The sequence below is a fragment of the Dendronephthya gigantea genome, unplaced genomic scaffold (genome assembly GCF_004324835.1).
Source record: "Dendronephthya gigantea isolate DGI-Jeju-01 unplaced genomic scaffold, DenGig_1.0 000031F, whole genome shotgun sequence".
In the NCBI taxonomy this organism is placed as follows: domain Eukaryota; kingdom Metazoa; phylum Cnidaria; class Anthozoa; order Malacalcyonacea; family Nephtheidae; genus Dendronephthya; species Dendronephthya gigantea.
In genome coordinates, this window is record NW_021163041.1 from 1704925 (window position 1) to 1732020 (window position 27096).

Genomic DNA, 27096 nt, shown 5'->3' on the forward strand with positions numbered 1-27096 from the left:
ATATAGACTATAGTGTCTTTAAGTTTTATTTTTCTTTGTTTCTTTTAAAACTTATATTTGTGCCTGCGTTATGGCGCAAAAAATTTGAGCAATGTGAATTGTGAGACTTTTTAACTCTGTGAGTGGGTGGCGTGGGTAAAATACGAGTAACATTCTGTTAATAAATAGAATAATGGAGCTTTTTAAGAAAAAATAAGATCGTCTTAAGGGGTATATAGCTTGCTCGGTCAATATGTTTATGATAGTTCATGATGAAATTTAAGTTTTGAAGATAAATTGTCATTTCCCAGTTTTTGTCCAGGCCAATGCTGAATACACGGCACTACACATTACTTTCGGTGACAAGGTTTAACATTGTTCTGCAGTTATTACACTGATTGCTTAACGAGGAGTTACTAAGGATGACTGGCTCGACCAGTGCTGCATGACGCTCCATTGTTGATGGGTGGACCAGAACGTCGTTTCGCCTAAACTGAGCAAGTAATTTTGCTGATTTACGCAGAGAAAAAACCGTATATAGGCCTTCAGGAGACGCAAAATGAATACTTTGTTTCATCTTTTTTGTACTATAAGTATTTATATTTCACTGGGTTGAGTATTCACATTTTGGTTGAGTATTTATTCAGTCATGAAATACAGCATTTTAATGTAGTTTGTAAAAGTGAGTTAACCGAGTTAACCGCTTATATATAGTGATAATTAATCAACTGATTCTCCACGTGCGACTCACTTTCCTCAGTATCATAATAATATATTCATGCATTCATTTCAATTCAATTCAATTTAAAGACCTTAGTAATCTTTTGTTAAGCCGAGAGCAAATATTCTTCAAATATTTCTTTAATTTTATGTCTTAAAGAATTTATGGTCAGTTTGAGTGAAATATACTTGTATTTTTTCAGTTCTTTTATCAAGGATATGTAGGATAAAGGTTTTATGCATAAGAGACCTGTTCTATTTTAACTCAGAGCGCAGTAGATTTTGGGATTGTTCAATGTAGTGACAAAAATATGATGGGATGCGTCGTTCCGCGTCAATTTTTATTGTTAATATTTTTTCATAGGACTTCTTGTTTGTTTATCAAAGGATTTGCCCGACTAGCCCAAAGACTATTGGGAATGGCTCTTTTTAGATGTTTTTGTTTTAATTTGCGGCAAACGTAATTAACTCAGTTCAATGGATTAACCTGACTAACACCTATATTAATCAGTTGTTTTTGCCAAAGTATTGACTTCCCTGAAGATTATTGTTCATTTCGCGGGTGTAGCACTGTAGCGGTATTGACTCTAGCCGTTTGAGATATTCACGAACTTATTAGTATGCTTGCTAAAGTCAGTAAATTGAGATCGATCAGACAGGCGATCGAATAAGATGATGTTAAAATGAATCAGAATATATCTACTCTTTTCGCGCCAATTGCGCTAATTAACATACATCGCGGAAAGACTGGACGCTAAGGTTGGAAAGTCATGAGCTCATCGTAAACAACGTCAAGCAGAGTTGAGTTCGAAACTCTTCTACGAACCGATAATTTTTTATTTTTTAAATTATTACAGCATTTTTATCAACTACTCGGGATTTCTACAATCTCTAGAGCTAAAGTTGTTTCTTAGTCTGATAGCATTAAACTTGTATTGTACACGACGAACGGTCGACGTTTGGAAACAAGTTGTTACTGGGTTGAATAATTATGCAATTTTGAAGGAAGTGGTCGTTTGGTTGCAGCAGTGACAGTGACACAGATTCTAGTACAAACAACTTTTGTTGGTATGGCAAGAGCTGAGAGCCGGATTTCCAGTGGGGGTGGAGTAAACCAAAACAATTCTTAGAGTCTTACATTTCTTTCTTACTGAGGTACAAATACTCTTGTAGTCATTTCTACATCACGCAAAACTACTGGACTTAAAACAGAAACCTTCAAAAATCTGTGTTTGAACAGCAACTATCCTTGCATTATAAACGTTGCAATGCGTATCAATATGGCATCAACATTAGTTCCATTACTCAAATCAAAAGTGGACGAGCTATTTTTAAAATGGTTATCAACAGATGAAACCCAGAGATGTCTTCAAGAAGATTTAAGTCGTATATTACATGGTGTATCCCCTGCTGTTTTTGAAACTCCTGTCATTTCAACTGTTGTAAGTGCTAGACCAGCTTCTCCGCCAGCACCGCCAAGTGCAACATTAACTGCACGATCACCAAGAAGTCCTAAACCAGTGCGAAAGTTGAACAAATGTCATAATAAACCAAATGATTCTCCATTAGCAAGTTTGGATGTTAATGATGGATCTACTGCAGCCATCCCTCACTTCTATTTTCCAAAAGGCACTCCATCTCTCAGTGCTAAACAAATGGATGAAAAGGCTGCACAGCTAGTTGAAAATATTTTTAAAATTAATCAAAGGATACCTATGAAAGAGTTTTCCTCTGTTACTAAGGTAGGTAAGATTAAAATGAATAGATTTAAGAATAGGTGTGTTTTTTGATAATTCTAACTAAATCCAAATAATATAATTAATTTAAGAAAAGTATATGCTTATTGTGACTTTGTTTTTAGTACATATTATAATAGTATGTCAAGTGCTGTAAGTGTTGTTCCTATGTTTACTCAGGAATTATAATCCTGACTGTGATAAATTGCAAAGGAAAGCACCTCGTATTTGCTATATTGATCAATCTATAAATTCAGAAGCTTGTAAGACAGCATAATTAGCATGAACATTATTAAGCACAATAATTATTGGTATTAACGTAATTAGTGTTCTTGAATGTTCCATTCTGCGGCACCGAATATGCATATATGGTTGCAACTGTCAGCCTCTTACAGAAAGAGGAGGAGACAAGAACAAAGAGCTGCTGAAAATAGTTTATTTTATGAATGCCTTTGTTCTCTTAAGCATTGTATTTTTTGCTGAAGTATATACTTCACCAAAAAAAAAAAAATTACTGTGTGTATATATATATATATATATATATATATATTATATATATATATATATTATATATATATATATATATATATATATAATTATATATATATACTGTGTTGGACATTTTCTGTAGAAATAAGAGTATTGCATGTATATGTTGTATTATGGCCCAATACAGCTCAGTGGCATCTTGACTCTTTTAGGAACACAAATGCTAGAATGTACATCAAATTTGAATGAATTGAAATTAAATAAAACAATTTGCTTTCAGAAATCTAAGTTGCATGCATAGTCCCACATCTTGGGTCCGACACATTTTAAATTGATTTTAAATTTGGAAGAAATACTACAATTTTGAGTTAATTTCCCAAGAATTAAGTAATTATCCTTTAATTAATTTAGTTTAACTGAAGGTAGTGATATAAAACTGGTTCAAACAATTTTTCAATTTTAGATTAGAAAAGAAATTAAATGTTTTCCTTAAGTTTGGCAGTTTTCACCAAAGACTTTGACACTGATTTAATGTAAAGCTGTTGAAAATAGAACAGTCTTGTGGGTTGAGAACATTAAGAACTTATAAAGTCTGACTACATTTTCAAGTTTGCCATACCATAACACATACTATACTGGTTGTGTTATTGGAATAATTTTGTTTAATATTATTCAGGCATGTAAATTTCCTCTATATTGGCGAAGTATCCTGTTTAATTGCTGTGGTGGACAGAAGACAGGTTATGTTACCCATCAAAACTTCTCAGCAGTTTGGAAAAGGTACATGCATAGTTTGGTAGTATTGAAGCCGGCCCCTATATACTTTTAGGGTGTGCTTCTATTAGGGCTTGATTGTGATTTTTTACCTGTTTTATTTTTACCTGTGTGACTGGTAATAATCAATAGAAATAGATATCCATGCCCATCTCTCTTTGCATACAATGGTAACTGTTGTGAGTTTAGTTTGAACATGGAAGGTTTTAAGCTTAGCGCAATGTGTAAAGGGGTATAGCTAAGGGATTCTCAATTATTTATATTAACTAACTGGATATCAAATTTTGTAAACAATTTGCAGGTTAACTCAATCGTGTCACGATGAAGCATCAAGGTTTATGTATCTTATGACATGCAATAGAAGAGATTATCTTATTTCAGAAGATTTTATTCCGCTTGTACAGGTAACTTTTCTAGTTGTAACAACTAAGCTTGTGGTACTGTTTAAATAACACTAAAATAGCTACTATAATATAGGTTTATATAATATTCAAAATAATAAATGAACTCATCACAAAATGCTGTGTTGACTAAAGGGATTTCCAAATGTCCTAGCAGTATTTTCGGTTGTCAAATCTTTAGGCCAATGTTATATTTTGTTTCTGATTTACTTGATGTTAAAGTTTGGTTATCAACTCAAAAATTTAAAACGACAAATAATTGTAAACTACGAGTCTACGACCCCTTATTCACAATTCTTTCCTCCGTGTTTTCCTCATTGACACTCACTTTACCGAATTACTCGTATTTTGTATTACATATAGAAATATATTGTTTAAAGAAGATGCATTTTATATTATTGAATTCTGTTTTAGGATGTTGTAGATAACCATGGCGGCTTAGCATTTCTAGCGGATGCGCCAGAATTTCATTCTCGCTATATCAAGACGGTAAGATGGTGTATTTATATCTCTTGTCACTTCATAAGTGGCCAGGATGATACATGTAAAAAAAATCAAACGGTCCTTATGTATACTTCACGAACTGATATATGAAAAAAATTTTTCAATTTCCTTTTTTCGGAAAATAGTTTTCATAGATTCTTTCCTATGAAATCTATTCTAATTTACATTGATCTATCCTAAAGTTTTTTTCTATTTTAAAGTTCTATTTTGATTTTAGGTTATAGCAAGAATATTTTTTTCCGTCAATAGCTCTTGGTCTGGGAAAATTACTCTATCTGAATTGCGAAATAGTAACTTTTTGAAGGTATATATATATATAATTATATAGCTTCTTATTTAACGTTTCCCCATGTGTTATAATTTGTATCATTGATAAAGTAATATGTCTTTAAAGTTTTCATTGGTGAATATTTTTTCAATTTAGATATTATCATATTTAGAGGATGAAGAGGATATTAATTTGGTAATTATTACCGTATATCAGTATTGCCTTTATTTAGCCTTTATCGAGCGCGGATTTTCATATTTCACGGGAAGATTTACCTAGGGAAGATTTACACAAATTTAGGCAGGAATGCTAGCGAGGGGATACTGCGAGGGTGTCCGGGTTACTAAAAACTAAAGCTAAAACTTAACTACAATAAAGTTCTACTATCGACTTTTACATGTTCGTTGAACTCCATACTTTATTTACAGATTGTAGACTATTTTTCGTATGAACATTTCTACGTGATCTACTGTAAATTCTGGGAATTAGATTCTGATCATGATTTGTTGATCGATGAAAAAGAACTTTTAAAACATGGAAACCATGGTAGGTACCTGTCTCTTAATCTTTCGATCATAACGTATAGCTAAGTCCCCAATTACCTAAGACACAAAATTGACATGCATAAAGGGAATTACCTTCACTTCAGGGAGAGGTTTTCAAAAAAATACATTAGCGATCTATGCATGGTTTATAATTATTCATAGTTATCCCGCATCATGTAACATTTACTTATACTGTCCTTTCAGTCAATTTAATTTATAAAACATAACATATTTTTGTTATTACAGCAATATCTTCCAAAGTTGTTAACCGCATATTTTCCGGGTGTGTCACAAAGTAAGTTTAGTGAACAATCTAAAATAGTGTACCATCACATTCAACGACGATATTATAACCACGTTTTTAAACTTTTTAGATGCCCTTCAAATAATGGCAAAATGACGTACGAAGAATTTGTTTGGTTTCTAATGGCTGAAGAAGATAAACATCAACCAAGAAGGTTCTGCCATATTTGGCATTGTCAGATTTAGTTAGGTGCATATGCTGCGACGACGAAGACTCTTTCCATGGGTCAACGTGTATAAGTGCAGCAAAACTAGTCATAATTTTCTTTATAGCTCGCTTTATACAGTTTCTTTAACTGATTTAACGATAAAATAAATCATCCTGGTTTGTTTTACAGCATTGAATATTGGTTTCGGTGTATGGATCTCGATGGTGATGGAATCATATCTCTATATGAACTGGAGTATTTTTATGAAGATCAAGTAGCGAAGATGGAGGCCCTGGGAATTGAAGCAATGTCTTTTGAAGACTGCATATGCTCAGTTCTTGATTTAGTTAAGCCTAAAGAAGAAGGAAAAGTTAGTTTGGGAGATCTCAAGCGCTGTGGACTTGCTCATATCTTTTTTAATACATTTTTGAATCTGGATAAATACGTTGAATATGAACAAAGAGATCCATTCGCTTCTTTAAAGGTAACCTATAATAAACCATTATACAATATGTATTATATTGTTTATATATATATATATATATATATATATATATATATATATATATATATATATATATATATATATATATATATATATGATATATTTGTTGTATTTATTATTGAGGTATTAAAACATCCCCTCAAGTTTGTGAACGTATTTAGCTATAGTTGGATAGAAAATAAGCTAAGATTTATCACACATGCAATTACGTAAATGGCTCTGAAGAAGCTCTTATACACACACATGTTTCCAGGGTTTCCAGGGAAATAGTAATGACAAAAGAGAGACAAAGAACTTTTGAAAAGAATGTATAATATATCCTATTATAAGACGCATTCCTCCCTCCCTAGTGGTTGTCATTTTGAAGGAAATCTCCTTCTATTGTGGAAACCCCGCATGTTTCCCATATACGCTATAGCTATTATTCAACACACATGCAATAGCAGAAAGAGTAATTTTAATGTACTTAAAGTATATATATATTTGCACTGACAAACGAAAATATATATTAATCGATTGACGTTTGTTTTCCTATTGAAGTCTGATCCAGAGGAACGTGTGCCATCGGATTGGGAAAAGTTTTGTCTGGAGGAATACGGATTATTAATAGCAGAGGAGGGCGCAAGTGATGACGGGTTAGTATTCGTAAAATATAATCACTTCAACTACGACAATATTTCATTCCGTGATTCTAGTTTTAATGCAATGTTCGCTATCGTCAAGGCAATATATATCTCTATATGAATATGCACCCAGTTTAATGACTTCTGTATGGTCAGCGGCGTAAGAGGCAGGATTTCCCTTGTCGTGTTATTTGCAGGTAGTGCGTGTACGCACACGCACGCACGCACGTACGTAAAAGTTTAAAGTTATTTAAATTACACTGAAAAAACTAGATATATATAATTATAACAGGGTTTAGAACTCTTACAGCCCTGTACGCCCGGCCCGTGGGACAGTGGAAATCCACCTCTATATGTCGTCAGTCCGACCCAGCACGAGCCACCCTGGCGTGCGAAGTTGTCGTCAGTCGTTTGAGAATCAGTTGCATTCCTTTAAATTTTTGTTTTTGATGTTTGCTTGCAATATATGGACATTCAGGCTTCATTGGCCGTTTCAAGATTGACGTTTACAACTAACGGCAATCATATAGATGCATCAACTATTATTAGTTGTCTTGAAGTTGAAAACATTTTCCTTGAAATTTGAAATGTGAAGTATGCTGTCGAAAATCTGTAGGGTATACTTTCAAATGTGATTCAAGCCAAATATAAATGCCTAATATAAATACATAAGAGATGCCTGCAGAGGAGGCTATTTTCGTTTGCGGTTAGCAGTTTTCCATCAACGTCAGTCTTATATATAAGGTCTTTATTGCTGCGACGTACCGACAAACCTTGGCTACTCATTAATCTACTTGACTACGCCTTGAAACGCATTGTAAGTTAGGGACGCTTACGACGCCCTCGAATTGTTCAAATTTTCAGAAAATTCGCGAATTTGTGATTTGTCACAATTTTAAAACAAAGACAAAGTTGTTTCCACTTCATCCGCATCGTAGCGAATCGTTTGTTTCGCAAACGCTAGGGTGGAACTGCAAGATAGCTCACGGTAATAGAGCCGCCACAAGTCTACATGCAAGACACATACATTTTCATAGAGACACATAGATTTTCATAATAAGCCCATTATTGATATTTATAGAAAATATGATGATTTATTGGATTTGGACGATGATGACGTACATGCATCTAGTACGGATGATATTTACGAAGGTCTTCGAAACTGGCAATACAGATGATTCATGATTCATATATGAAAATTACCCGTATTTTCTTGTACAGTAAAAAAATGTACATATTAGATCTTAGATTAATGCAATTAACATATTTAGCGTGTGGATTATAACGATCGGGAGGCTCCTTGAGGAATTTCGCTCCAAAAATCAAAATATTGTAGTCATTATATAGAATAGTTTCTAAATGTCTGTGAAATTATACTTTTGTACTTTCATCTATCTCCCAATAGACTGCAAAAACAAGAGTTATAAACCACACTAAACACTTTATTTCATAGTAGCCTATGATAGTATCACTTCGTTGAAGATATTAAACATGCAGACTACATATAAGGTTGATATTTGGTGACTTTTTGTGAAAGAGTGTGTATATATAGTAGTATTTAGTATATATATGTATAAAAGTAATAAACGTCCAAACGTGGATATGTACATAAAGAAGGCGATTTTCTATTGACTGTATAGTTAATATAAATTGTATCTATTGATGATTCTGCTCAACAAACTGTGAATAAAATATCTGTATTATGTATTAGAAAAGGTCTTCTATTAAATGCGAAAGCATTAGCAAAGTAAGAAAAGCTCGACGTAAACCAGGGGCAAACTAGGGAACATTGTTATCCGAATGCCAATGTCCTGCAAATTGTTTCAAAACGTTTCTGCAGCAAAATTCACACGCGGAAAGCATGACTGCTAACTTACATTAGATGTCACCACAGTTGTGTCACTTCAGAAACATTAGCTGTATCCTCATATTTGTAACCCATACATTTTTATCTATACTGATAAATTCACTGTTGCTTATGTAAGACGTAACCGCATTGACCGAGCTGCCTATATGGTCTAGAAGTTGCACCACAAACTCCCTTTCCAAACAATCGGGAAGTTAAATCAAGTTTTATTCGTGTGAAGAATTATGATTTCACAATTCACACTATTCTAAAACACACAGTGGCTGAGCCATATAGAATATAGAACAATTATAGATGATTAAAAGCTATTTACATGCCGCTTTCAATGGTTTTTTATTGTCAAATGACGGATACAGGCGTTCACTATCTAACCCGGCAATGGTGAGTGGAAGACGGCAAACAATGTTCCGTGCTGTCCACTGTCGAACAGTGAGCAAAAGAAAATATTTAATCTGCAGACTATCTTTAACATACAAATCAGGTGTGAGATCCATGGGAACTGAGATGATATCAGAACATTTATAAAATGTGTTTGCCTGCAGTGTTTCCTTTAGTAAACTTTTCTTGATTGTTAAACTTGCAGTTTTTACCGGGTTATCCTTGACGTCCAAGTATATTGTGTCACGTACGAGCTCGAGTGTCACTTCTTTGGTTTGATTGCTGAATGCAGTATGGTCAATTTCCACAGTCGCTTCGATAACATCTCCCAGGTAGTAACCTCGTTTTGGTACAGATAACTTGACATGAGATGAACCATAGCTATAAATAAAGAACGAGCGCACATTTTTCTTACTTATAACTTCGCTGTATTCATTCATATCTGGTACGAGGTTCAGGTTGCGTACATCCTGAACACGGATTTCCAGAGAATAAGAATTGTTTCGTTCATAGAATTTCCTCTCGATAACCGCTTCAATGGTGTATGTGACTGAGGCATTCCAATGTTTCCCGTCATAGTTGTGGCGATAGGAAGTTGGGAGCTCTGGGGGTAGAATAAACTCGAAAGGATAGGTATGCTGACCACTGTCTAGAATGATCTCAGATTCACGTTTCTGTAATTGTGGGTTGTCTAACGCGATTTCATTGTTGAAAAGATATCCTCGGCCATGACAAGCCACGCTGTCATCGTCATCATGCCAATGCGCTTTGCCAAGAAACTTCAAAACTACGGCTTTCGCTTCTATGGATTCGTTCAGTTGAATAACGACTGCTCCTCGTACTCTTTCTCCAGGATGGAATGCATCCTTCGCGTCAATTGCCACCAAGATATTTGGCTTTGACATGTACTGATGTCGAATGATATTGACGAAAATACTAAACTAGAATTGCAGCCCAATTTAACCACTTATATGTGGTTTGAGTTTCTGGTTCCACTAAAGTTTTTTAAAATGTTCTATTACTTGTATAACACACACTCCGACTAAACTAAGAGAAGCTTTCAACTGGCTTTTCTTTTATACTGGCTTATTGTCCTTATTGTAATGATGACACAAGAAACAAAATTACCAATGACGCAACGTTCATGTGATTTCCGCGAGACATCTATTGTATTACTTGTATACACATGAGTGACATGACATGACATAGGGAATTTGATAGTATACCAGGTTTAGAAGTTAAAACATTAAAGATTCGTCGTAATTCTACGATTATAACCTACATCCTGAGCATATTTCAAAAATATAATGTCAATTTAGTTCTTCAAACGTCTAAACTAAAGGCAAGTACCCTTTTGCCGCAGGGGTCTTAAGTATTAAATATTCTCGTTGTTATGGCGATACATAACCGATTTACATAACCACTGCCACAAAATTTTCATTTAATTTTGTGTCATAAGTACAAAAATAATATACTATTAATCTATCAGCAAGAAGCCCAGGCCAAAATTTTTTTTGGTGGAAATGGGACAAAAGTATGTAAAGTGCATGGGCATTGATTTTCCTGATGTATAGAAAAATCAACGGCACTTCACATATCTTGATATCAGACACCGCCGTAAACTAGATAATTTATTGCATGGCGTAGTTTGACACATTCAGCATCCAAGACACAGTCACACAGCACTAGTACAGTATAGCCTATGATAGTTCGGCGAAGTGTCCGTGCGAAATAAAAAAGACAAGGGAATATGTAATGTCAGATATAAGAGAGCATGTAATATTGTAATAAAAAATCGAGTCGGACATGCAACAACACGATTTGTGTATCACCGCTACAAGGATAAGAAACATTGTGTTGCGACCGAGTAATTTAGGTATGACCACATGACTAATTAGAGTTATCAGCAAATATTGATACGATGTATAGGGCGAGTTTGTAGTGAATGCACGTCCGAGTAATGCCATATTCACGGCTGCACGGAAATGTACTGTTTATTAAACCAAAATTGCGCAATGCACACACCATTAAACACCATCCGTTAAATGACAATGTTCTGTAGCCTTCCAGAACAGTAGATCATTATTCTAATATCTAGATTCTGGAACAGTGTGAACTAAAGTTTCCATAAAAGATGAATTTCTATTTGAGCACCGAATATTAAAAAATTGTCCGTTGAGCAAAGATTCAAAATTAATATTTATTTATTTCTAAATACATTTTACACTAACTCTAATAGAGCAATAATATATTTATGAAACGTGTATGAATTTGTACATGAAGTATACGTAACGTTCTGCGAATAAAATGTATATCCCATTATTAAAGATATAAGTAAAAAACAATATTGTAGATGTATCATGTCATGCAATAGATCCATAAAGCTGGTCTAGATTTTTCTGACTTTCGTCTAGTTGCTTATTCCCCTCTGCAATTAAATTAATGTCTGGGCTGTTTAATATTATGTTACAATTTGGCTCAGCAGTCGTACATTCTTTGCCGTTTACGATTGTACCGACATCAACAACAGTTTCAGCGGGCGTCTGATATTGGGTGTTGTTAGTTGATGATATTACAGCATTTTTCGGTTCGTTCAAAGACACACTGCATTGGTAATCAAGTGTATTTACGGATTCTTGGCCATCCACTAAGCTATGGGTTAATTCACTTATATTATCAATATCTTCATTCGAATTAGCGTCACCATTCTGATTAATATTTGCACCAACTGCATCAGAACTTGCATCAGAACTTGCATCAAATCTTGCATCAATCGACTTGCTTTGCTCAACAGCTACGTTGTCATATTCAACATCATCTGTTTGCAAGGCATCAGGATCCTCTTTCATTAGCACCTCTTGTTGGTCTAATTTCACATCATCTTTATTACCAGTTTCAACGCCATTTTCATGACGTCTTAAGTAGACGTGTCTTTGGGGATGCTTTGGGATTTCGTGTTCAACTATAGGACTGCCAGGATCGTAATTAGAATCGGAATCGCTGTCGTTGTAAAGCATTCGACGTCGTTTTGATTGTCTGCTGCCACGTATAGCAACAACTGAGCTTGCTACATCTTGTTTCTTTTTCCCATCTCTATCTACGGCCTCCATGATTTCCTGATCAAATTCGGAGAATGTGTAGTCGACCGTTTTTCTCACTCTTCCCGACTGTCGAATGTTGGACAGATTTATGCCACATGGGTTTTTTCTAAATGAAAGAAATTAGTAAAGGAATACCTTCTAGTTGTTGCGAGGAGGATAGACTCGATTTACGAGCTGTCTTTGAAACGTTTGCATGTATTCACGTTTTGCACGTTTTGTCTCGGTCTCGTTAAGAGACATCTTTTTTGTAATACTAAAATTTCTCCAGTTGTCGGCACAAGTTGTCACAATGATTGACTATTGTTTCTATTACTGGATTTTGATCTTAGCTCCCCATTTTTTCTGGCAACACAGCCTGATTAACTAGCAGACAGTGTCGTGGCATGTGAGCTACAACTACAACAGCATAGCTGTATTTATTAACGTCCTTCCAGTCTGTTCTCGTGATTGTGGTACACACTTTTTAATGAGGACCTTTGAAATTCTAACAAAGACCTTGTTCTCATCACATAAACTAAAAGGGATTATTAAAATTTATGCACCTAGCCATTTCAACACTTGTTGGCAGAAAATCGGGAGACTTATATCTGAGCATGCGCACTAAATTATTTAAAGCTGACGCCTCTTCCGTTTCCTTTCTAGTATTGGAATTGTGTCCATCGGTGTTTATATCTGATTACTGCACAATTTAAAGTAGATTAGAATACTATCAGGCAGGGTAGTGCACGCGGAAATTCTAAAATATTCATATCAAAAGTTTTCGTTGGTGAACTCAGCTATCTAACTATCTAACATCCGCAATCAAAATGGCTCACGCACACACCTGTTAGCTGCTCTGCTGCGAGCTTTTATACGAGTGGATATCCTGGAGTAGATCTTCTTAAGTGTCTCAATCAACAACAGCTAGAATATAACAGAATCTCTATTGTAACAGTTATTAATTATTACGGGTACACAAATGTAAGATGTTCTTAATTTCTAAAAATTTTTTTAGTTTGATCACGTGTAGGTGGCTGTTGGATCGGTGATAGATCTGAAGTCTGAACTGTCGATACTTGCAAAACCAACTATAGATAGCTTATATATAAGCCTGGTTCACAACATATGCCTGCGACGGTATATCATAAAGTTTCATCCTGCTAAAAATCTACGGATTTTACGCATGTACGCATGCTAGAATCAAAGTTCTAATTTCAATTCCTTTCTGCAACATGTAGCGGCCTTAAGACACTCATACACATCTTCTCTCCGTAAACGGAATACAGAGCTGCGTGCATGGGAACAGTCTTTTGGGTGACATAAAAAAAGGGCTGTTTCGGGGTCGGGGATGCATATGGACAGAGCCAGAGGCAATCTGACTCTGATTAATGCATTCTTCATTGTGCTAGAAGCCTAGAAGATACGTAGCACTGCATGTGTAGCAGATTTCAGGATTTTCAAATGTTTTACATGTTATGGACAGCGAGACGCGCACAACCTGAAAAGTTACACAATTGCTTTTGTCAAATGTGCGTAAATGTTTGTCCAGAAAACGTAACCACAGCATAACACATACAACATGGAGACAGTGTTAAATGCGGTTATTTCATGTAACCTACCGTGTTACAAAATGGACAAAACCAATCACCAGCTGGTATGCTCATGATTGGAGGTCTCAAACATGCTGTATGATAAGCAGCGTCACATTTGTCGCAAAGCAAGATCTGCAAAATAAACACTTTTGAATAGTTGACATATTTAACATTCAAAACGTTGAATGACTTTTTAGATGTGTTTTACATGCTAAGATGGAAAAAATTGTTCTAAATAGTTGATCCTCCTACCATCTCTGGATGAACACTGGAATAACATCTTGCACAAGGATTGTCATCATCTATATCACTCTCATCGCTTGCTGCTGATTCATTGCTTTCTGCTTGTTTTTTCGACTTTCTACCTGCAAGTTAAGTGCGGTCGTTTATGTTCCCTCTTGGTCTTTCCTAATGATCATATTAACCTCATCTGTGCATATGTGTACCAGACTTGGAATGGAATGGAATATTTCCTGAATGGCTTACAATAAGATATATTTATTTTCTGTAATTGTTCATCCTTCAATAAAAATATTAGTACCTTTCTTTTTCTTTGCTTTTGTAACTTGAGAAGCACGTTGGGCACGTCTTTCATTTTTCTTTTCTTGGGCAACGTCTTTAGGGTTGTTTTCTGCTTTTTTTTCAAGAAATTCCACAACATTCACGATCTCTTCCACTTCACTAGATAAAATAGCTCACTAATACATATTCCAAGTATAGAGTTCAACTTCAACAACCAGTTCATGTTTTAACATTCAATTCAGTGGCATTACATAGCCTCCTCAGCAGCTAGACTCATCTCTTATGTATTAAATTAACTAACCCATGCCTAATATAATTTAATACCTAAGAGATGCTTGCAGAGGAGGCTGGGCATTACACAATCACTAGAGATCAATTGTTTGTGCTACTCCTCCCTTGGAGAGGCAAGTGGGGGCAGCCCTGTTATCGTATAATGCCATATCATATACGTTCACTTTTCAAAGATCATGCAACACCCTGAACCCCCCTCCCCCTTAGTTATGAACTAACTGTAGAAATATCAAATACAAGAATTTGCTAACCATGCCAGGACCTTCCATGCTTCACAATCCAGTTCATCTTCCTCAGTTGAATATAATCTTATTTGTAGGAGTTCATCCTGCATAATCAATGTATTTTTCATTTTGGACTCTCCTATATTATTATCTCCAAATATATGTCTATTTATTTGCCTAGAAGCTGCTGGGGTTTTTTCTATCACAATGTCTTGCTTCATGTAGCCAAAACCCTTAATACTGTCATCAATTTTAAGTTACCTCATGAAACCAATAAATTAGGCCATCAATGTCACTGCCCACTGGCTGAGGTCTCAGATCAACTTGACTTAGCTCACAGTTTACTGCACTCTTGAATTTATCATTATTATCAAACTGAGACTCCAATAAATCCTAAAATGAAAAAAATATACAGACTACCATGATCTCTAAAGTCTAAACATTTCCTGGTAAATAATCTTATTCTGCCTACTTTTAGTATTGCCAATTTAGCTTCACCAGAAAGTTCTCTGAACCCAAACTGCTCCAAGTCCCAGGCAATCGTTTCATGAAATTCTTTAACAAACTGTAAAGCAAGGAATATTATGCATACATATATACATAAAATTAAAAGATGAAGACCAAGACCATGCATGGTGGAAAGGTGACCACACACTTGCAATATGTATGCGTGTACAATCAGTCAACTACTGTAACAAAATAAACATGTTCCAACCTTGAGTAGGCCTTTTTCCCACTTTTCAGGGACTACTCTCCATCCAGCTCTTCTTAATAATTTTATAAAAAGAGCCTGAATATCTTCCTGATTATCTACACAAATGAGTTTGAAATTACAGTTGCTATAAAATGGTAATGGTTCACTATATTGTTTTCCAGTCTGGTATAACAACTGCTCAAAATAGACAACCATGGGCCTTTCGGACTGACTAAAGCCCTTAGATTGAAATGTTGAGAAGTTTTCTTGTCTATTATAAATAGTTGTTATACCACTTAATTGATTTGAACACACTGTCATGCTGCTCCCTGGTTATATTTAAACATACACTTTAAGATATGCAATTGCACAATGTACTTATTAAAGTGTATTTAAACTATTATTTCTATGGCAATTTTTCCAGACCATCAGATTATCATAAAAAATTATGAGCAGAGACCTTTTCTTGCTTCCATATTCTCATTGTCAGGTCAGGATATAACTATTTCATGGTATTTCAAGTGAATCAAGCTAAATAGTACAGTGGTGTAGGTGCTCATCTCACAGGCATACAACCTGGGTTCAAACCTTTCATCCCCTCTTATTTTTTTACCCCTTTTTTTCAGTTTCTACCAGCTGCTCATTTATTAAGGTTAGAATTATAGCTTTCGGGATGGTTTCACGTGAATAAGAATTTAGGATTAATTTTGCTGAATAGATAATGAATGGAAAATAGGTTCTAGCAACGGATAATTAACGAATCCAAAAGTCCAAACGAGCTTTCAATAGAGTATGCTAATATACGGTAATACCATAATACCTTGTGTCGGACTATCAAAGAACTGTTGCAATGTTTCAATAGAAAGTTCTTTAAAGTGCAACAATGGCCCAAATATCTTTATAAACGAACAAACAACAGCGAAATTCGGGTCCTTAGTTATTCCTCTGGACCTTTTCGAAGTTGGCAACAGAATTTCTTCTGCATCTTTGTTGTCTGTTTCATTTGTTTCATTTCCATCGTTAACTTTTATTTCATCCTCTGACGCCATTTTGAATTTAGTAAATTCAGTTTATTAACGCTATTAAAAGACTGGGCACTAGTACTGGACTTAATTGGACAGTTTTGGACTGCCGGCTGCTCTGCCTGCGTAAATTTGTAAAATCCATTCGAAAACTGTTTTAAAAGTACTGTTTTATTTTTCTGTTTTTACATACTAAATTTAATTAGTTTTATCATTTCATTATGAAAAAAGCCTTAACGTCTAATGCGTATTTGACTATGTGTAATGAGTAGTCGAATTGGAATATATGTATTTGGACAACGCCTAGGCTTTGGATATCCGATTCCTCCAAATTGCAGAAACATTCAATAACGGCATCTTCTGCCTGCCTTCTTAGAAGCTTTATCTTTATCATTTTATTGGTTCCATTAGCCATCACCATCATAAATACTAACGAATACTTCGTAGAAAAAAATTCTAAAAACAAGTGAACATCGTCCACTTTTTATTTAATAACAGTGACTTCGCATTTTCTGAAAATAAGAAAAAATGTCATCATATGTTTAACAACTTCATTTTGCTTTTCGCACACCGCTCACGCTTTGTGGCTGTTTTTCATCCATTTTACTGTGAAAACCTGAACCGGGCGAATTTAAACAGTTCTAAATTCTCCTTTTCACAGAAAATATAGTATTAAAAAATTATTTTTCTACGAAAAAAGGGTGATTGCATACATAGCGTTATCAGTGACTATTGCCATTTTATCCAGTAACAGTTTCATTGTTTGAGATCAGTGTTAAAAATTAAAACGTGTACTGAAATTTTATAAGAAGATGGCCGTGTGTAAAGTGGTTATTCATCCTGTTGTGTTATTTTCAATCGTTGATAGTTATGAAAGGAGGAACGAAGATGCAAAAAGAGTAATTGGGACACTCTTAGGATCTATTGATAAAAATATTGTTGAAATTAAAAGTTGTTTTTGTGTACCACATAACGAATCAAAAGATGAGGTAGGTCTTGTAGACTTGTACTTAGGAAGATGTGAAGACTGTATATACAAGTAAATTTAGTCTATTAATTAGGTCGAAATAATGGAAAACGTAAGCAATCTTTTAACATTGAAATTCCCGAATATTGACACATCGTGCCTTCAGTTTAAAAACATACTAGTCTTAAAAGCAGAGAGCTGGGGACTGGAAAGTGTAGAATTCACCACAGGATTTCAAAAAATAATAAATATAAAGTAGAAGATACCCCCTCCCCTAAAAACAGTAATGGAAGTTTGATTGCTGATTTTTTGCAAATATTCATAGCATATGTGATATGTTAATATTCTTCCATCAAAATATTCCCCCCTTACTTTGTTCTTGTGTCCCAGCATGGCCGGAGGTGAGTTAAGACTGGGTTGCTTCGTAATGCAAGTTTACTGCCTGAGTGCCTGTACATAGTCAAATAGTGAGTAGAAGTGTATTGTAAAATCACCAACATATCTGACAGAAGAGACCCACATTTCTATTACCATTTAATGGGTTTCCTATCCAGGGAAACTAAAACTTTATTTTACTGATCTGGCAAAATTTGTAAAAGTGGTAAAATAAGTGGTAAAACTTTTAATCTCATCTTGTTTATGTAGGTAGCAGTTGATATGGAATATGCTAAGAATATGTATGAACTACACAAAAAGGCAAATAGTGCTGCACAAATTGTTGGATGGTAAACCAGTTTCCATTAAATTTTTTCAACATCTAAATCTTAAACAAGACAGCATTTGTTTAAGGCATGGATTGCATTTTGTGCAATGAATATGGCATGCGAATGTCCAAGTAAATTGCACTCCTATGGTTCAAAATAAGCATTTGTTGCCCATCTTAAAATCTACATTGATGTGAAATTTTAATGCTTTTGATGTGTTTGCAATATGCATTATGTATGTAAAATATTTTTGAAAATTCTGCCTAGGTATGCCACCGGTGTTGATGTAACAGAGCATTCTGTCTTGATACATGATTTTTACTCAAGAGAAACTGCTAATCCAGTTCATCTTATCCTTGATACCACATTACAAACAAAAACATTGGGGATTAAAGCATATGTGAGGTAATTATTTTTTATTGTTGTTCTGGTTCTACCTTTATCTTGCATGACATGATGTCCTTGCAGCATTTCAGAGACATACAAAAATTTATAGTTAATTTTTAAAATTGTATTAAGAAATGTTATGAGATGCATGCTAGGCTAGGTAAATGTGACTTCCAATGTGACTTTTTCATTGTCAGTTGTTTCAGTTCCAAGGTATATATTATATAATGATTACAACAAGGATAAACTGCTACTTTACATGTACTTTTAGTTCGAATATTGGTGTCCCAGAGAAAACAACAGAAGGAATATTATTTTGTCCACTTGAGTACTCAATATCAAACAGCGGAGCTGAAAAAGTTGGAAGTATGAATATAATATTAATACCATATCCTCTCTTACTCTCTGTTCACACTCTCAAATAAACTAAAGAAGATAAAAATCCATCTCAACAATCTTGCAATGTGCACTGTGTGAAATAAGCATTTAATTCTATAGTCTAATGTGTATTACTGCAGTAGGTTCTTTTACAGGCTCACTTTCACATGCACTGACCAATTTGCAAGCTGACTGCAAGGTTTACATCCAAAACACTTTTGTGTTGATATTGATTATATGCGATCGTGCGAGTTGGGTTTTACGATGGGCTGATTTGCGTTGTGCTTTTTTCAGTTGATTGGTTGAAAAGAACTACAACGTCTCCAACAAAAAACATATCATTACCGTCGGATTTACAAAATATATTACAGTAAGTAAAAATTCTACAAATGGATAATTTTTTATGATACTGTGTTCAACATTTGAATAGAAGTGTAAAAAACATCATGAAAACGTTATGAAGCACATTCAAGAACGTTGTAAACGACGTTTCGCAGAAATACGAGTTAAACAATTGTGGGGTCAGGTGGGGATTTTTGTCAACCAGTCAGGTATTATTATGATCAGTAGACATGATGGGAGTTTTTTTTTTAATAGGTCGACAGATAAAATATCCAAAATGCTTGATCTTTTATTAAAGTATGTGGACGATGTTCTGGTAAGTACGTCGCAGATATTATATTTTTATGCATGTGGTTGACTGCAGGAGACACGTGTGGTGGACAACTACGGGGTACATCAATAATATGGCTGGATATCCACTTGCAAAGAAATAGTTCGCTGGCGAAATATTTGCACATTTTCTTTTGCATTTTATCAGTATAAATATATTAGATAAACTTGGTTATTATAAGAAAATATTTTGAGCGTCATATATAATTATATCGAGGTGTTGTAGTACGTACATGTGTATTATATATTGACACAAGTAATTTACCTATGCAGGCAGGTGATATACCAGCTAACAGTACTGTTGGTAGAATGTTGATGAATCTTGTTGACTCTGTACCGCAAATAAAGTCTCAAGAATTTGAAGCAATGATGAATAATAATATGCAGGTGAGAGATTGATTCTTGAAACGTGCCATGTAAAAAGCACAATAACATCCAGCAACTTTAAATCAAGTTTCACCAACTTGTTTGAGTTTCACCAGAGGGGCAAGTACTTATAAATGTTGAAATTCACAAATCGGAGAGCGGTGCAAAGTTTAAGACGAATTCAGCCAATGAATGAGATGCTAGTTTTAGAATAGCGTTGTGCATGTCGTGGGCGACTTTGCAAACAGAAGAATTTTGACGTTCATTGTTAGTTTTTGATACTCTCCGTGAACTCGGAATAATCTGAAAATTATCTTCAAATCATTGTATCCCTTGTGAAATATACAAGTAAATCACAAGTTTGCTTTAACGATACACTAAGATGAAGTCTTTTGAAATGTAGGATCTCCTGATGATTTGTTACCTGGCAAGTGTGACAAAATCGCAACTTTCATTTGGACAAAAGATTAATCAAGTGACGTCATCGTCGACATAAAAAGCGTCTCTAACACTCTCTCTAATTATATCGTAATATAAGAAGTCACTAATAAATTTATTCAAAACGAAAAAGCCCTGACGGTCCGAATTTCTTAATGGCAACAGTGTGAAACACTATTGAGACATACAAAAAGTCACCGAGAAAACGACGGGTCATGGAACTATGGTAGTCGGAGGGCTTTCTACGCTAGAAACTTGAGGCCGCGTTTATTGCTAAATATTATCCTCAATCTCTTGTCATCTTATTAAACTACTGACTAAAATTAGATTACCTGCGTTGCCAGGCAATTGCTATTCTTGACACCTGTTTCACAGTGGATTACCCTAAATAATTAATAACCTCCAAACAAGCCATTTCATTTCTTAAATAGCTTTATCAAACTTTTATTTTATTCTCTCTATATATATAAGTTTCAGACTTCATACTTCAACTCAATAGTAAGTATAGTAATGTGAGATAATACTGATGGAAAGATGAAGCAAATATTGATGCAGAGCATGATCTTTCCACAAAATAAAGCAATAATTATTTTTGCCGTAATCCGGACATAAATTCATTATTTTTCCTAAAATATATGTATAATTAAAACAAAAATTAGAGCAAGACTATCATAATTTGAAAAAGGCTTTCATGGAGGGCATTTTACCATTCGTAAAATATATCGTAAAACATCCATGCAATTGATGGCTTCTGTTAAGAAGTAAATTAAATTCTCGTAGAAGTAAATTTGGGTATTTTATGCTTATAAGAAAAACTTGAAATAATGAAATATATAACAAAAAACAATGAAAAATGCATATTATTAAGGTATTATATTGCCTTAAAGCACAGGTTTAACGACAGACAGCTCTTCAGTAATGGTTTAAATTATGTTTCTTTATTGACGCCAGGCAATGGTCTGTGGTTTCTGGTAAAAACCACACAAAAAACGGAAGTGAAATAACCGTGTAACCGTTTTGTTTACGCTAACAACCGTTACTACAGAAAATCTTAGTATAAAAGTGTGAAATCTCCTGGGAAACAACACAGAGATAACAAACACAGGAGGAAAGCATATATAGGCTTGTGGTACCATTTTCATTTCTAACGTCTTCCAGTTCGCAAAAATGTCGCACTTAGAGACATCACACTACTTAACGAACTCTACATTCAATCCTCCTCCATTCCTGGGTACGAGTGATCAATACAAGACAACGTATATCAATGATTACAGTCGTTTTGGACCTCAAGTTAACTCTTCGGCTAACCCAGCTCCTCCGTTCCTCACGGGATCTTCAAGTGGCTTCCCAGTTGGTACTGCTTTGCATGCAACAACTCCTATAACTTCCCTACCAACTTCAAGTTTTGTTCACAAAAATTCAATGTATACTCCTAACCAATGGAGGACATCCAACACGCACAATGTTAGCAACGGTGAAAAGGAACGAGCCACAGCAGAACGGCTGAGAGATGAATGCGCCCGACTGCGTACAGAAACTGCCATAAGAACCAACCGTACTCAACTTGATGTGAACAACAAGTTAGATGGCAGGATCACTGATGTCAACTTCTGGAAAGAAGAATTAAATCGAGAGCACAGAGAAATCGTTGAAGAAATTAAGATGCTACAACAGTTCATTGGTCGTTTGGAGAGAGCGTTAGCAGCCACTGAACAACCGCTTAATGTGACAAGACAGAATTTGGACTACCGGACAAGACGTGTGAAAATTGACTTGGTGTTTGATCATGTTGAGGAAATATTAAACAAGGTAATAAGAACGTGTTACTTATGTATTATCAAAAAGCAACTCCATAAATGATTCAGTTATAAAGACGGCGATGATACAGCTTTCACGTTTTTAATTTGCCAATTTTCTAAAAAAATGCCTTAAACGCGAGAATTTGAGAATTTTTCTTCATTTATCTTCATTGCCAGGAAATAAAGACCATTGAAGATTTCCAAGCACTTTTAAGAAAAACATTGGAACAAGCAATGAATATGCTCTGGTATGGTTAAAAAAATTTCCAAATATTTTAAATTTTTGGCAGTGCGTTGTTAGGGAAACAAGCATCCACAACAAAAAGAATAAAACATGCTTTTAAACTTGAGCTGGGGCCGGTGTTTAAATTTCTTTTAGTAGAATGTGATTCTAAAATACTATACTTAGTCCTCTTAGTCTATAGGAATTATTTTAATTTGGTATTTTAAAGAGCCTGAAATAATATTTGTTCGAATTCAGTTAAAATTTCTTTTCTATCTTTTGAATCATTCAACGCCTAAAAGCAAACACGAAAAAACGACTCTAATACACGCTTCTGGTTTGCGGTTTCTGGTTTACGGGTCGCGCACATTCCCTGGGACCGAGGATATTTTAGTTCTCCAAGATTTCCACGACGGAGTTGTATGCATCCAGGTGGCTCGTGTTACCTATTAACATACGGGTTCTTTTTGTTTTCAGGACATTGAGAAACATCAAGACGATGTTGGAAAATGACATTTCTGGCAAGTTCACGGCATTGTCCATAGATACTCATGCTCGCGGCCTAAACAATCATTCCAAAGGATTATATTATGCACCTCATGCTGTTTGTATTCAACCTAAGTAAGTTCAAGTTCAAAATGTATTAGATTGGATTAGAAATGGCCCACGCACCGTGGCATTTTAGAATGGATGAGCTCATTTATTTTCATGTGTTCATTCATTTTTTTACAACACTAAATGTAATTTTTCGATGTTCAGCTCGTCTACGGTTGATGAATGGGAAGCCTTCTCTACCAACAATATCGCAAAGGCAGAACGTGAACGCAAAGCATCTGTAGCACTACGAAGCGAAATCAACAGCATCTTAATGCAAAGTTTTGCTGATCTCCGTGGCTTGTATGAGAATGTTAATAACATGTTTGATAAACGTATTGAAGAAACAATGGAAGCGAAGAGGAAACTTGAACGTGAACTAGCAAGGGTAAGATAAGTTTAGTGTTGTTAAAGATTTTTTGAATAGAGAAATTGGTATTCTCTATTATCCCTCGGAGACCTATTCTTTTCACACCCTTTTAAAACCGGGGTGAATTAGAGAGAAGGATTGTTACAAATTGGGTTGATCGTTACTCTCTCTAATTAGACTCATTACAAATTAATTTTCAGGTAATTGATGAAATGAACGCGATGCAAAACAACATTGATAACCTTAAGATGGCGATCGCAGAGAAAGAAAATCCTCTTAAGCTTGCCCATACTCGCTTGGATAAACGTTCACGTAGACCTGGTATCGAGTTATGTGCTGATGCTCCCCAGTATCGTCTTGTGTCTGAGGTGGGTGAGATCAATGCATCGGTAGATCGGCTGAGACAGCGTATGGCTGAATCACAACGACAACTGGAGAATCTCTCTCAACAGAAAGCCACTTTGGAAGATGATATCAATACAAAAGCCAACACAATATTCCTAGACCGTGATCAGTGTATGACCATCAGGAAACAAGTTAGACATATTCAACACTGAGCTCTGAACAGCAGTCCGTTTATAGATTGAAAACCGTGTTACATTAATCACAGTGATAAACTCCTAAGATAAATTAATCGCAGTGATAAACTCCGTACTTATATATGTGTTAAAAGTAGTTACCATGCACAGTTGCAGCAATAACACTTGCTGGTATACCACCAATCTCGTAGTATACGCTTGAATCTCACCTCGGGTAAATTATTTAACGAGGCTCTTTTAGTGATAAACTCCGTACTTATATATGTGTTAAAAGTAATTACCATGCACAGTAACTGCAATAACACTCAGTGCTGGTATACCATCAATCTTGTATACGCTTGAGTCTCACCTCGGGTAAATTCTTTAACGAGGCTCTGCAAAAATATCACGATGTATATTGGTCGTAAGATTGGAATGAATATTTTAAACGTTTATTATGTTTCATCGATTTTTACTAGCATTTGCTTTTTTCTTTTTGTGATGTAATTGTTTATGTAATTATTTCTGTTAACAAGAAAATGTAATAAATTTTGTATTATTCAGAAACGTCTCTTTAATTAAATCTGCATGCTAGTTTACCACCAGCTTGTTGGAGCCTGTGTACAAGCCACAGTGTTTGTACTATCCATGCTGCAAGCCCATCATTCACGTCCTTTCATGTTACTTGTGTTTCGATTTTGTCGAAGTCATGCCATCAATGTGAAATTAGAAATCGGTAACCTTAATTTTCTGAGTTAAATTGGTCATTGTTGACTGCACACATGCATGCACGTAGCAATCAGCATTCCATAACATCAACCACCTTAACATGCATGTCGACGACAATTACTACATGGAAACCAGGTCCACCTCGATGAGCTTTTTCACTTATTCTAAAGATTTTGACGAAATTATTATATAGCTCGGTGCGTAGTCCACCTTTACTTGCTTGGACTTTGTTCCCCGGTTTCTGCCGCGGTATCTCATGTATATGATACTGATGATACTGATTACTTGTGACAATACAACACTCCTTTAGGATGTTAATATTCACCATAGTAACCTGATGACGTTCTTGTACATGTATAGAGAAAAAAATTGAGAAATGTTAGCTTTTGTTGCATTTATCAGGAGTGTAAGATTGCATTCCTGCATATTTGTAAGCAATCATGGATATATGAACAATTGTTTTACATAGGTCCCCGTAATTACCTACTCTAGTTATGCAATGCTGGTCGTATACCAATTACCAAACACAATTAAAATGAAGCTAATTTGATTAATATATTAGCCTGTTAACCTAGTGATTCTTCTCTCAAGCATCTCACGGAGTATAAATGGCATTAAATGCGGCTGATGTTTTACTCAAATTCAATCTCGCACAGTGTTGCACAATCGTCAATCTTAGTCTAGACCTCTGCATGATACTGACATGGCATTTCCCCATTCAAGTGTGATTCGTATTGTCATAATGACAGGGTGTCATGGAAACTGTGGAGTACATGCATGTTAGATCTTATGTGAATTATTTAAATCAATGTGTATTAAGTCCCAAATGAGAATTTTTTCCAATTTTCTTGATCATGATTAGCTGGATTTTTATCTGCTGGAAGTTGCTCTTGTGACCGATAAAATCGAGCACTTTTTGGGTAACGTTGACTTACTTAGTATGCCATTCAGTAACTTTGTCGGCCGCATACGACCAAAGGCCGGTTGTAGTACTAAGCCTGTTTTCATCACTCGCAGACAATCGGCGATCTCTGTTTTCGTTTGTTACCGATGCATAAAATGCTCGGCAGAGCATCGCCGACTGTCTGCGAGCACGATGAAAACCAGGCTTTTGTATTATAGTATATTAAAAGGGCGTATGAAACAAGCGAGCAACAGTATATTCGACATTTGTGCAGGAAAATCTGCTCAAATGAGTTCATCGTTCGAAAAGAAAGTTCATGTACTTGAATTTTTACATTCAACTATGGTTTTGCTTGCATGTCCATGGCAAATAATGGTTGCAACAGTGACCGCAGTCAAGACCTAGGCTCCTCCACCGGAACCCTTTGGGACTTGAGCATTTTATATTTTGATGTTGGCTAATATTGTGGAATATCATTGATTATGAGGCGGTTTATGTTTCATCATGGGAGGCGATGCTTTGGGAACGCACAGTGTACTTTATATATTACTGCATGAGCTTATCAGTATGCACACATGTTGCCGCCGTTGCGTGCGTGAAAGAAATAGGGTGTGGCCTATTAGGAAGGAGGAGCGATAAGAGAATAATTTAAAAAGCTCATATATATTAAATTCCCTCGGTTTATTTCTGGAACATTTAGCCATCATTACTTCATCTTACGTTTTTCATTTTTGTTTCATAGAGACTCTTTTTTGACTGAGTTTCCGGCTAAATGTGCGTCAGTTGGTTACTCAGGCAACGATTTTCTGCATTCCACAATGTTGGAATTGAGTATAAAAACGTTTTAAAAATATCACAGGATATGGGTTGTGATGATACGATGAACTTACGTAAGTTGAGTATAGTCGTGACATGGACGTGGAATAAAAACCTTGTTTCAGAAAAATAAACAGCTCTGAGAGTGTGTGCACTGAATATGATTAAGTTAGCCCGTGTTCTTATCATTTTACTCATTCCATAGTCATTGTTAACAATGCTTAGAGACTATACGACTGAAGTTTCCATATTCATACGCAAATAGCTGAAGAAAAACGAACCGAGTATAAGATACGCCATGCTGAGTTAAGGTCATTTAAGCCGTAGGTGGTCGGTTTTTTAACGAAGTAAATTTCAATAAAAGATTTCTCCGGACACACGCAATTTAGATTATTAGCTCCTTATCTTTTATCCCCTGAAACATTCTTATACTGAATTATATATTAAGGAATACAAACGATTCGCTGGAGTATAGAAATAGAAAAACACATCGTCTGGTAGTCGACAGGAAGCAGGCAACATGCAGGTTGGAAAGCAATTAGCGTAATACTGAGCCTATTGAAAT

The 27096-nt window shown here is 35.2% G+C and overlaps 5 protein-coding genes across 6 annotated transcripts; 3 read left to right on the plus strand and 2 right to left on the minus strand.

The window, feature by feature from the left end:
- Positions 1 to 1494: 1494 nt before the first annotated feature.
- Positions 1495 to 8616, plus strand: LOC114524422 (serine/threonine-protein phosphatase 2A regulatory subunit B'' subunit beta-like). Of its 2 annotated transcripts, XR_003687095.1 has the most exons (13): positions 1495 to 2441; positions 3601 to 3704; positions 4000 to 4102; positions 4514 to 4588; positions 4821 to 4907; positions 5028 to 5066; positions 5300 to 5417; positions 5663 to 5711; positions 5791 to 5874; positions 6058 to 6352; positions 6914 to 7008; positions 8078 to 8471; positions 8506 to 8616. XR_003687095.1 is itself a non-coding variant. In XM_028545491.1 (12 exons), exons 1-12 carry the CDS (start codon positions 1968 to 1970, stop codon positions 8172 to 8174), a joined length of 1620 nt encoding a protein of 539 aa, XP_028401292.1. In that variant the 5' UTR covers positions 1495 to 1967; the 3' UTR covers positions 8175 to 8616. The 2 variants fall into 2 exon arrangements, 1 of the variants encoding a protein (XP_028401292.1); XM_028545491.1 differs by having other exon boundaries at positions 8078 to 8616.
- A 43-nt stretch (positions 8617 to 8659) lies between these two features.
- Positions 8660 to 10336, minus strand: LOC114524423 (arrestin domain-containing protein 1-like). Its single transcript, XM_028545493.1, has one exon. It carries the CDS (start codon positions 10144 to 10146, stop codon positions 9169 to 9171), a length of 978 nt encoding a protein of 325 aa, XP_028401294.1. The 5' UTR covers positions 10147 to 10336; the 3' UTR covers positions 8660 to 9168.
- Positions 10337 to 11474: 1138 nt separating this feature from the next.
- LOC114524654 (remodeling and spacing factor 1-like) lies at positions 11475 to 16693 on the minus strand. Its single transcript, XM_028545801.1, has 10 exons — positions 16465 to 16693; positions 15666 to 15760; positions 15423 to 15515; positions 15212 to 15343; positions 14978 to 15054; positions 14455 to 14594; positions 14166 to 14278; positions 13941 to 14045; positions 13166 to 13245; positions 11475 to 12448 (listed from the first exon to the last, which is right to left on the minus strand). The coding sequence occupies exons 1-10, from the start codon at positions 16691 to 16693 to the stop codon at positions 11605 to 11607; spliced, it is 1908 nt and encodes a 635-aa protein (XP_028401602.1). The 3' UTR covers positions 11475 to 11604.
- Positions 16694 to 17467: 774 nt separating this feature from the next.
- On the plus strand, positions 17468 to 21386 carry LOC114524632 (eukaryotic translation initiation factor 3 subunit F-like). The gene is made up of 8 exons (XM_028545776.1): positions 17468 to 17655; positions 18279 to 18358; positions 18605 to 18742; positions 18996 to 19090; positions 19397 to 19472; positions 19700 to 19760; positions 20048 to 20161; positions 20544 to 21386. Exons 1-8 carry the CDS (start codon positions 17479 to 17481, stop codon positions 20634 to 20636), a joined length of 834 nt encoding a protein of 277 aa, XP_028401577.1. The 5' UTR covers positions 17468 to 17478; the 3' UTR covers positions 20637 to 21386.
- On the plus strand, positions 21384 to 24121 carry LOC114524631 (tektin-1-like). Its single transcript, XM_028545775.1, has 5 exons — positions 21384 to 22387; positions 22555 to 22625; positions 23078 to 23221; positions 23360 to 23582; positions 23765 to 24121. The coding sequence occupies exons 1-5, from the start codon at positions 21746 to 21748 to the stop codon at positions 24119 to 24121; spliced, it is 1437 nt and encodes a 478-aa protein (XP_028401576.1). The 5' UTR covers positions 21384 to 21745.
- The last annotated feature ends 2975 nt before the right edge of the window (positions 24122 to 27096 follow it).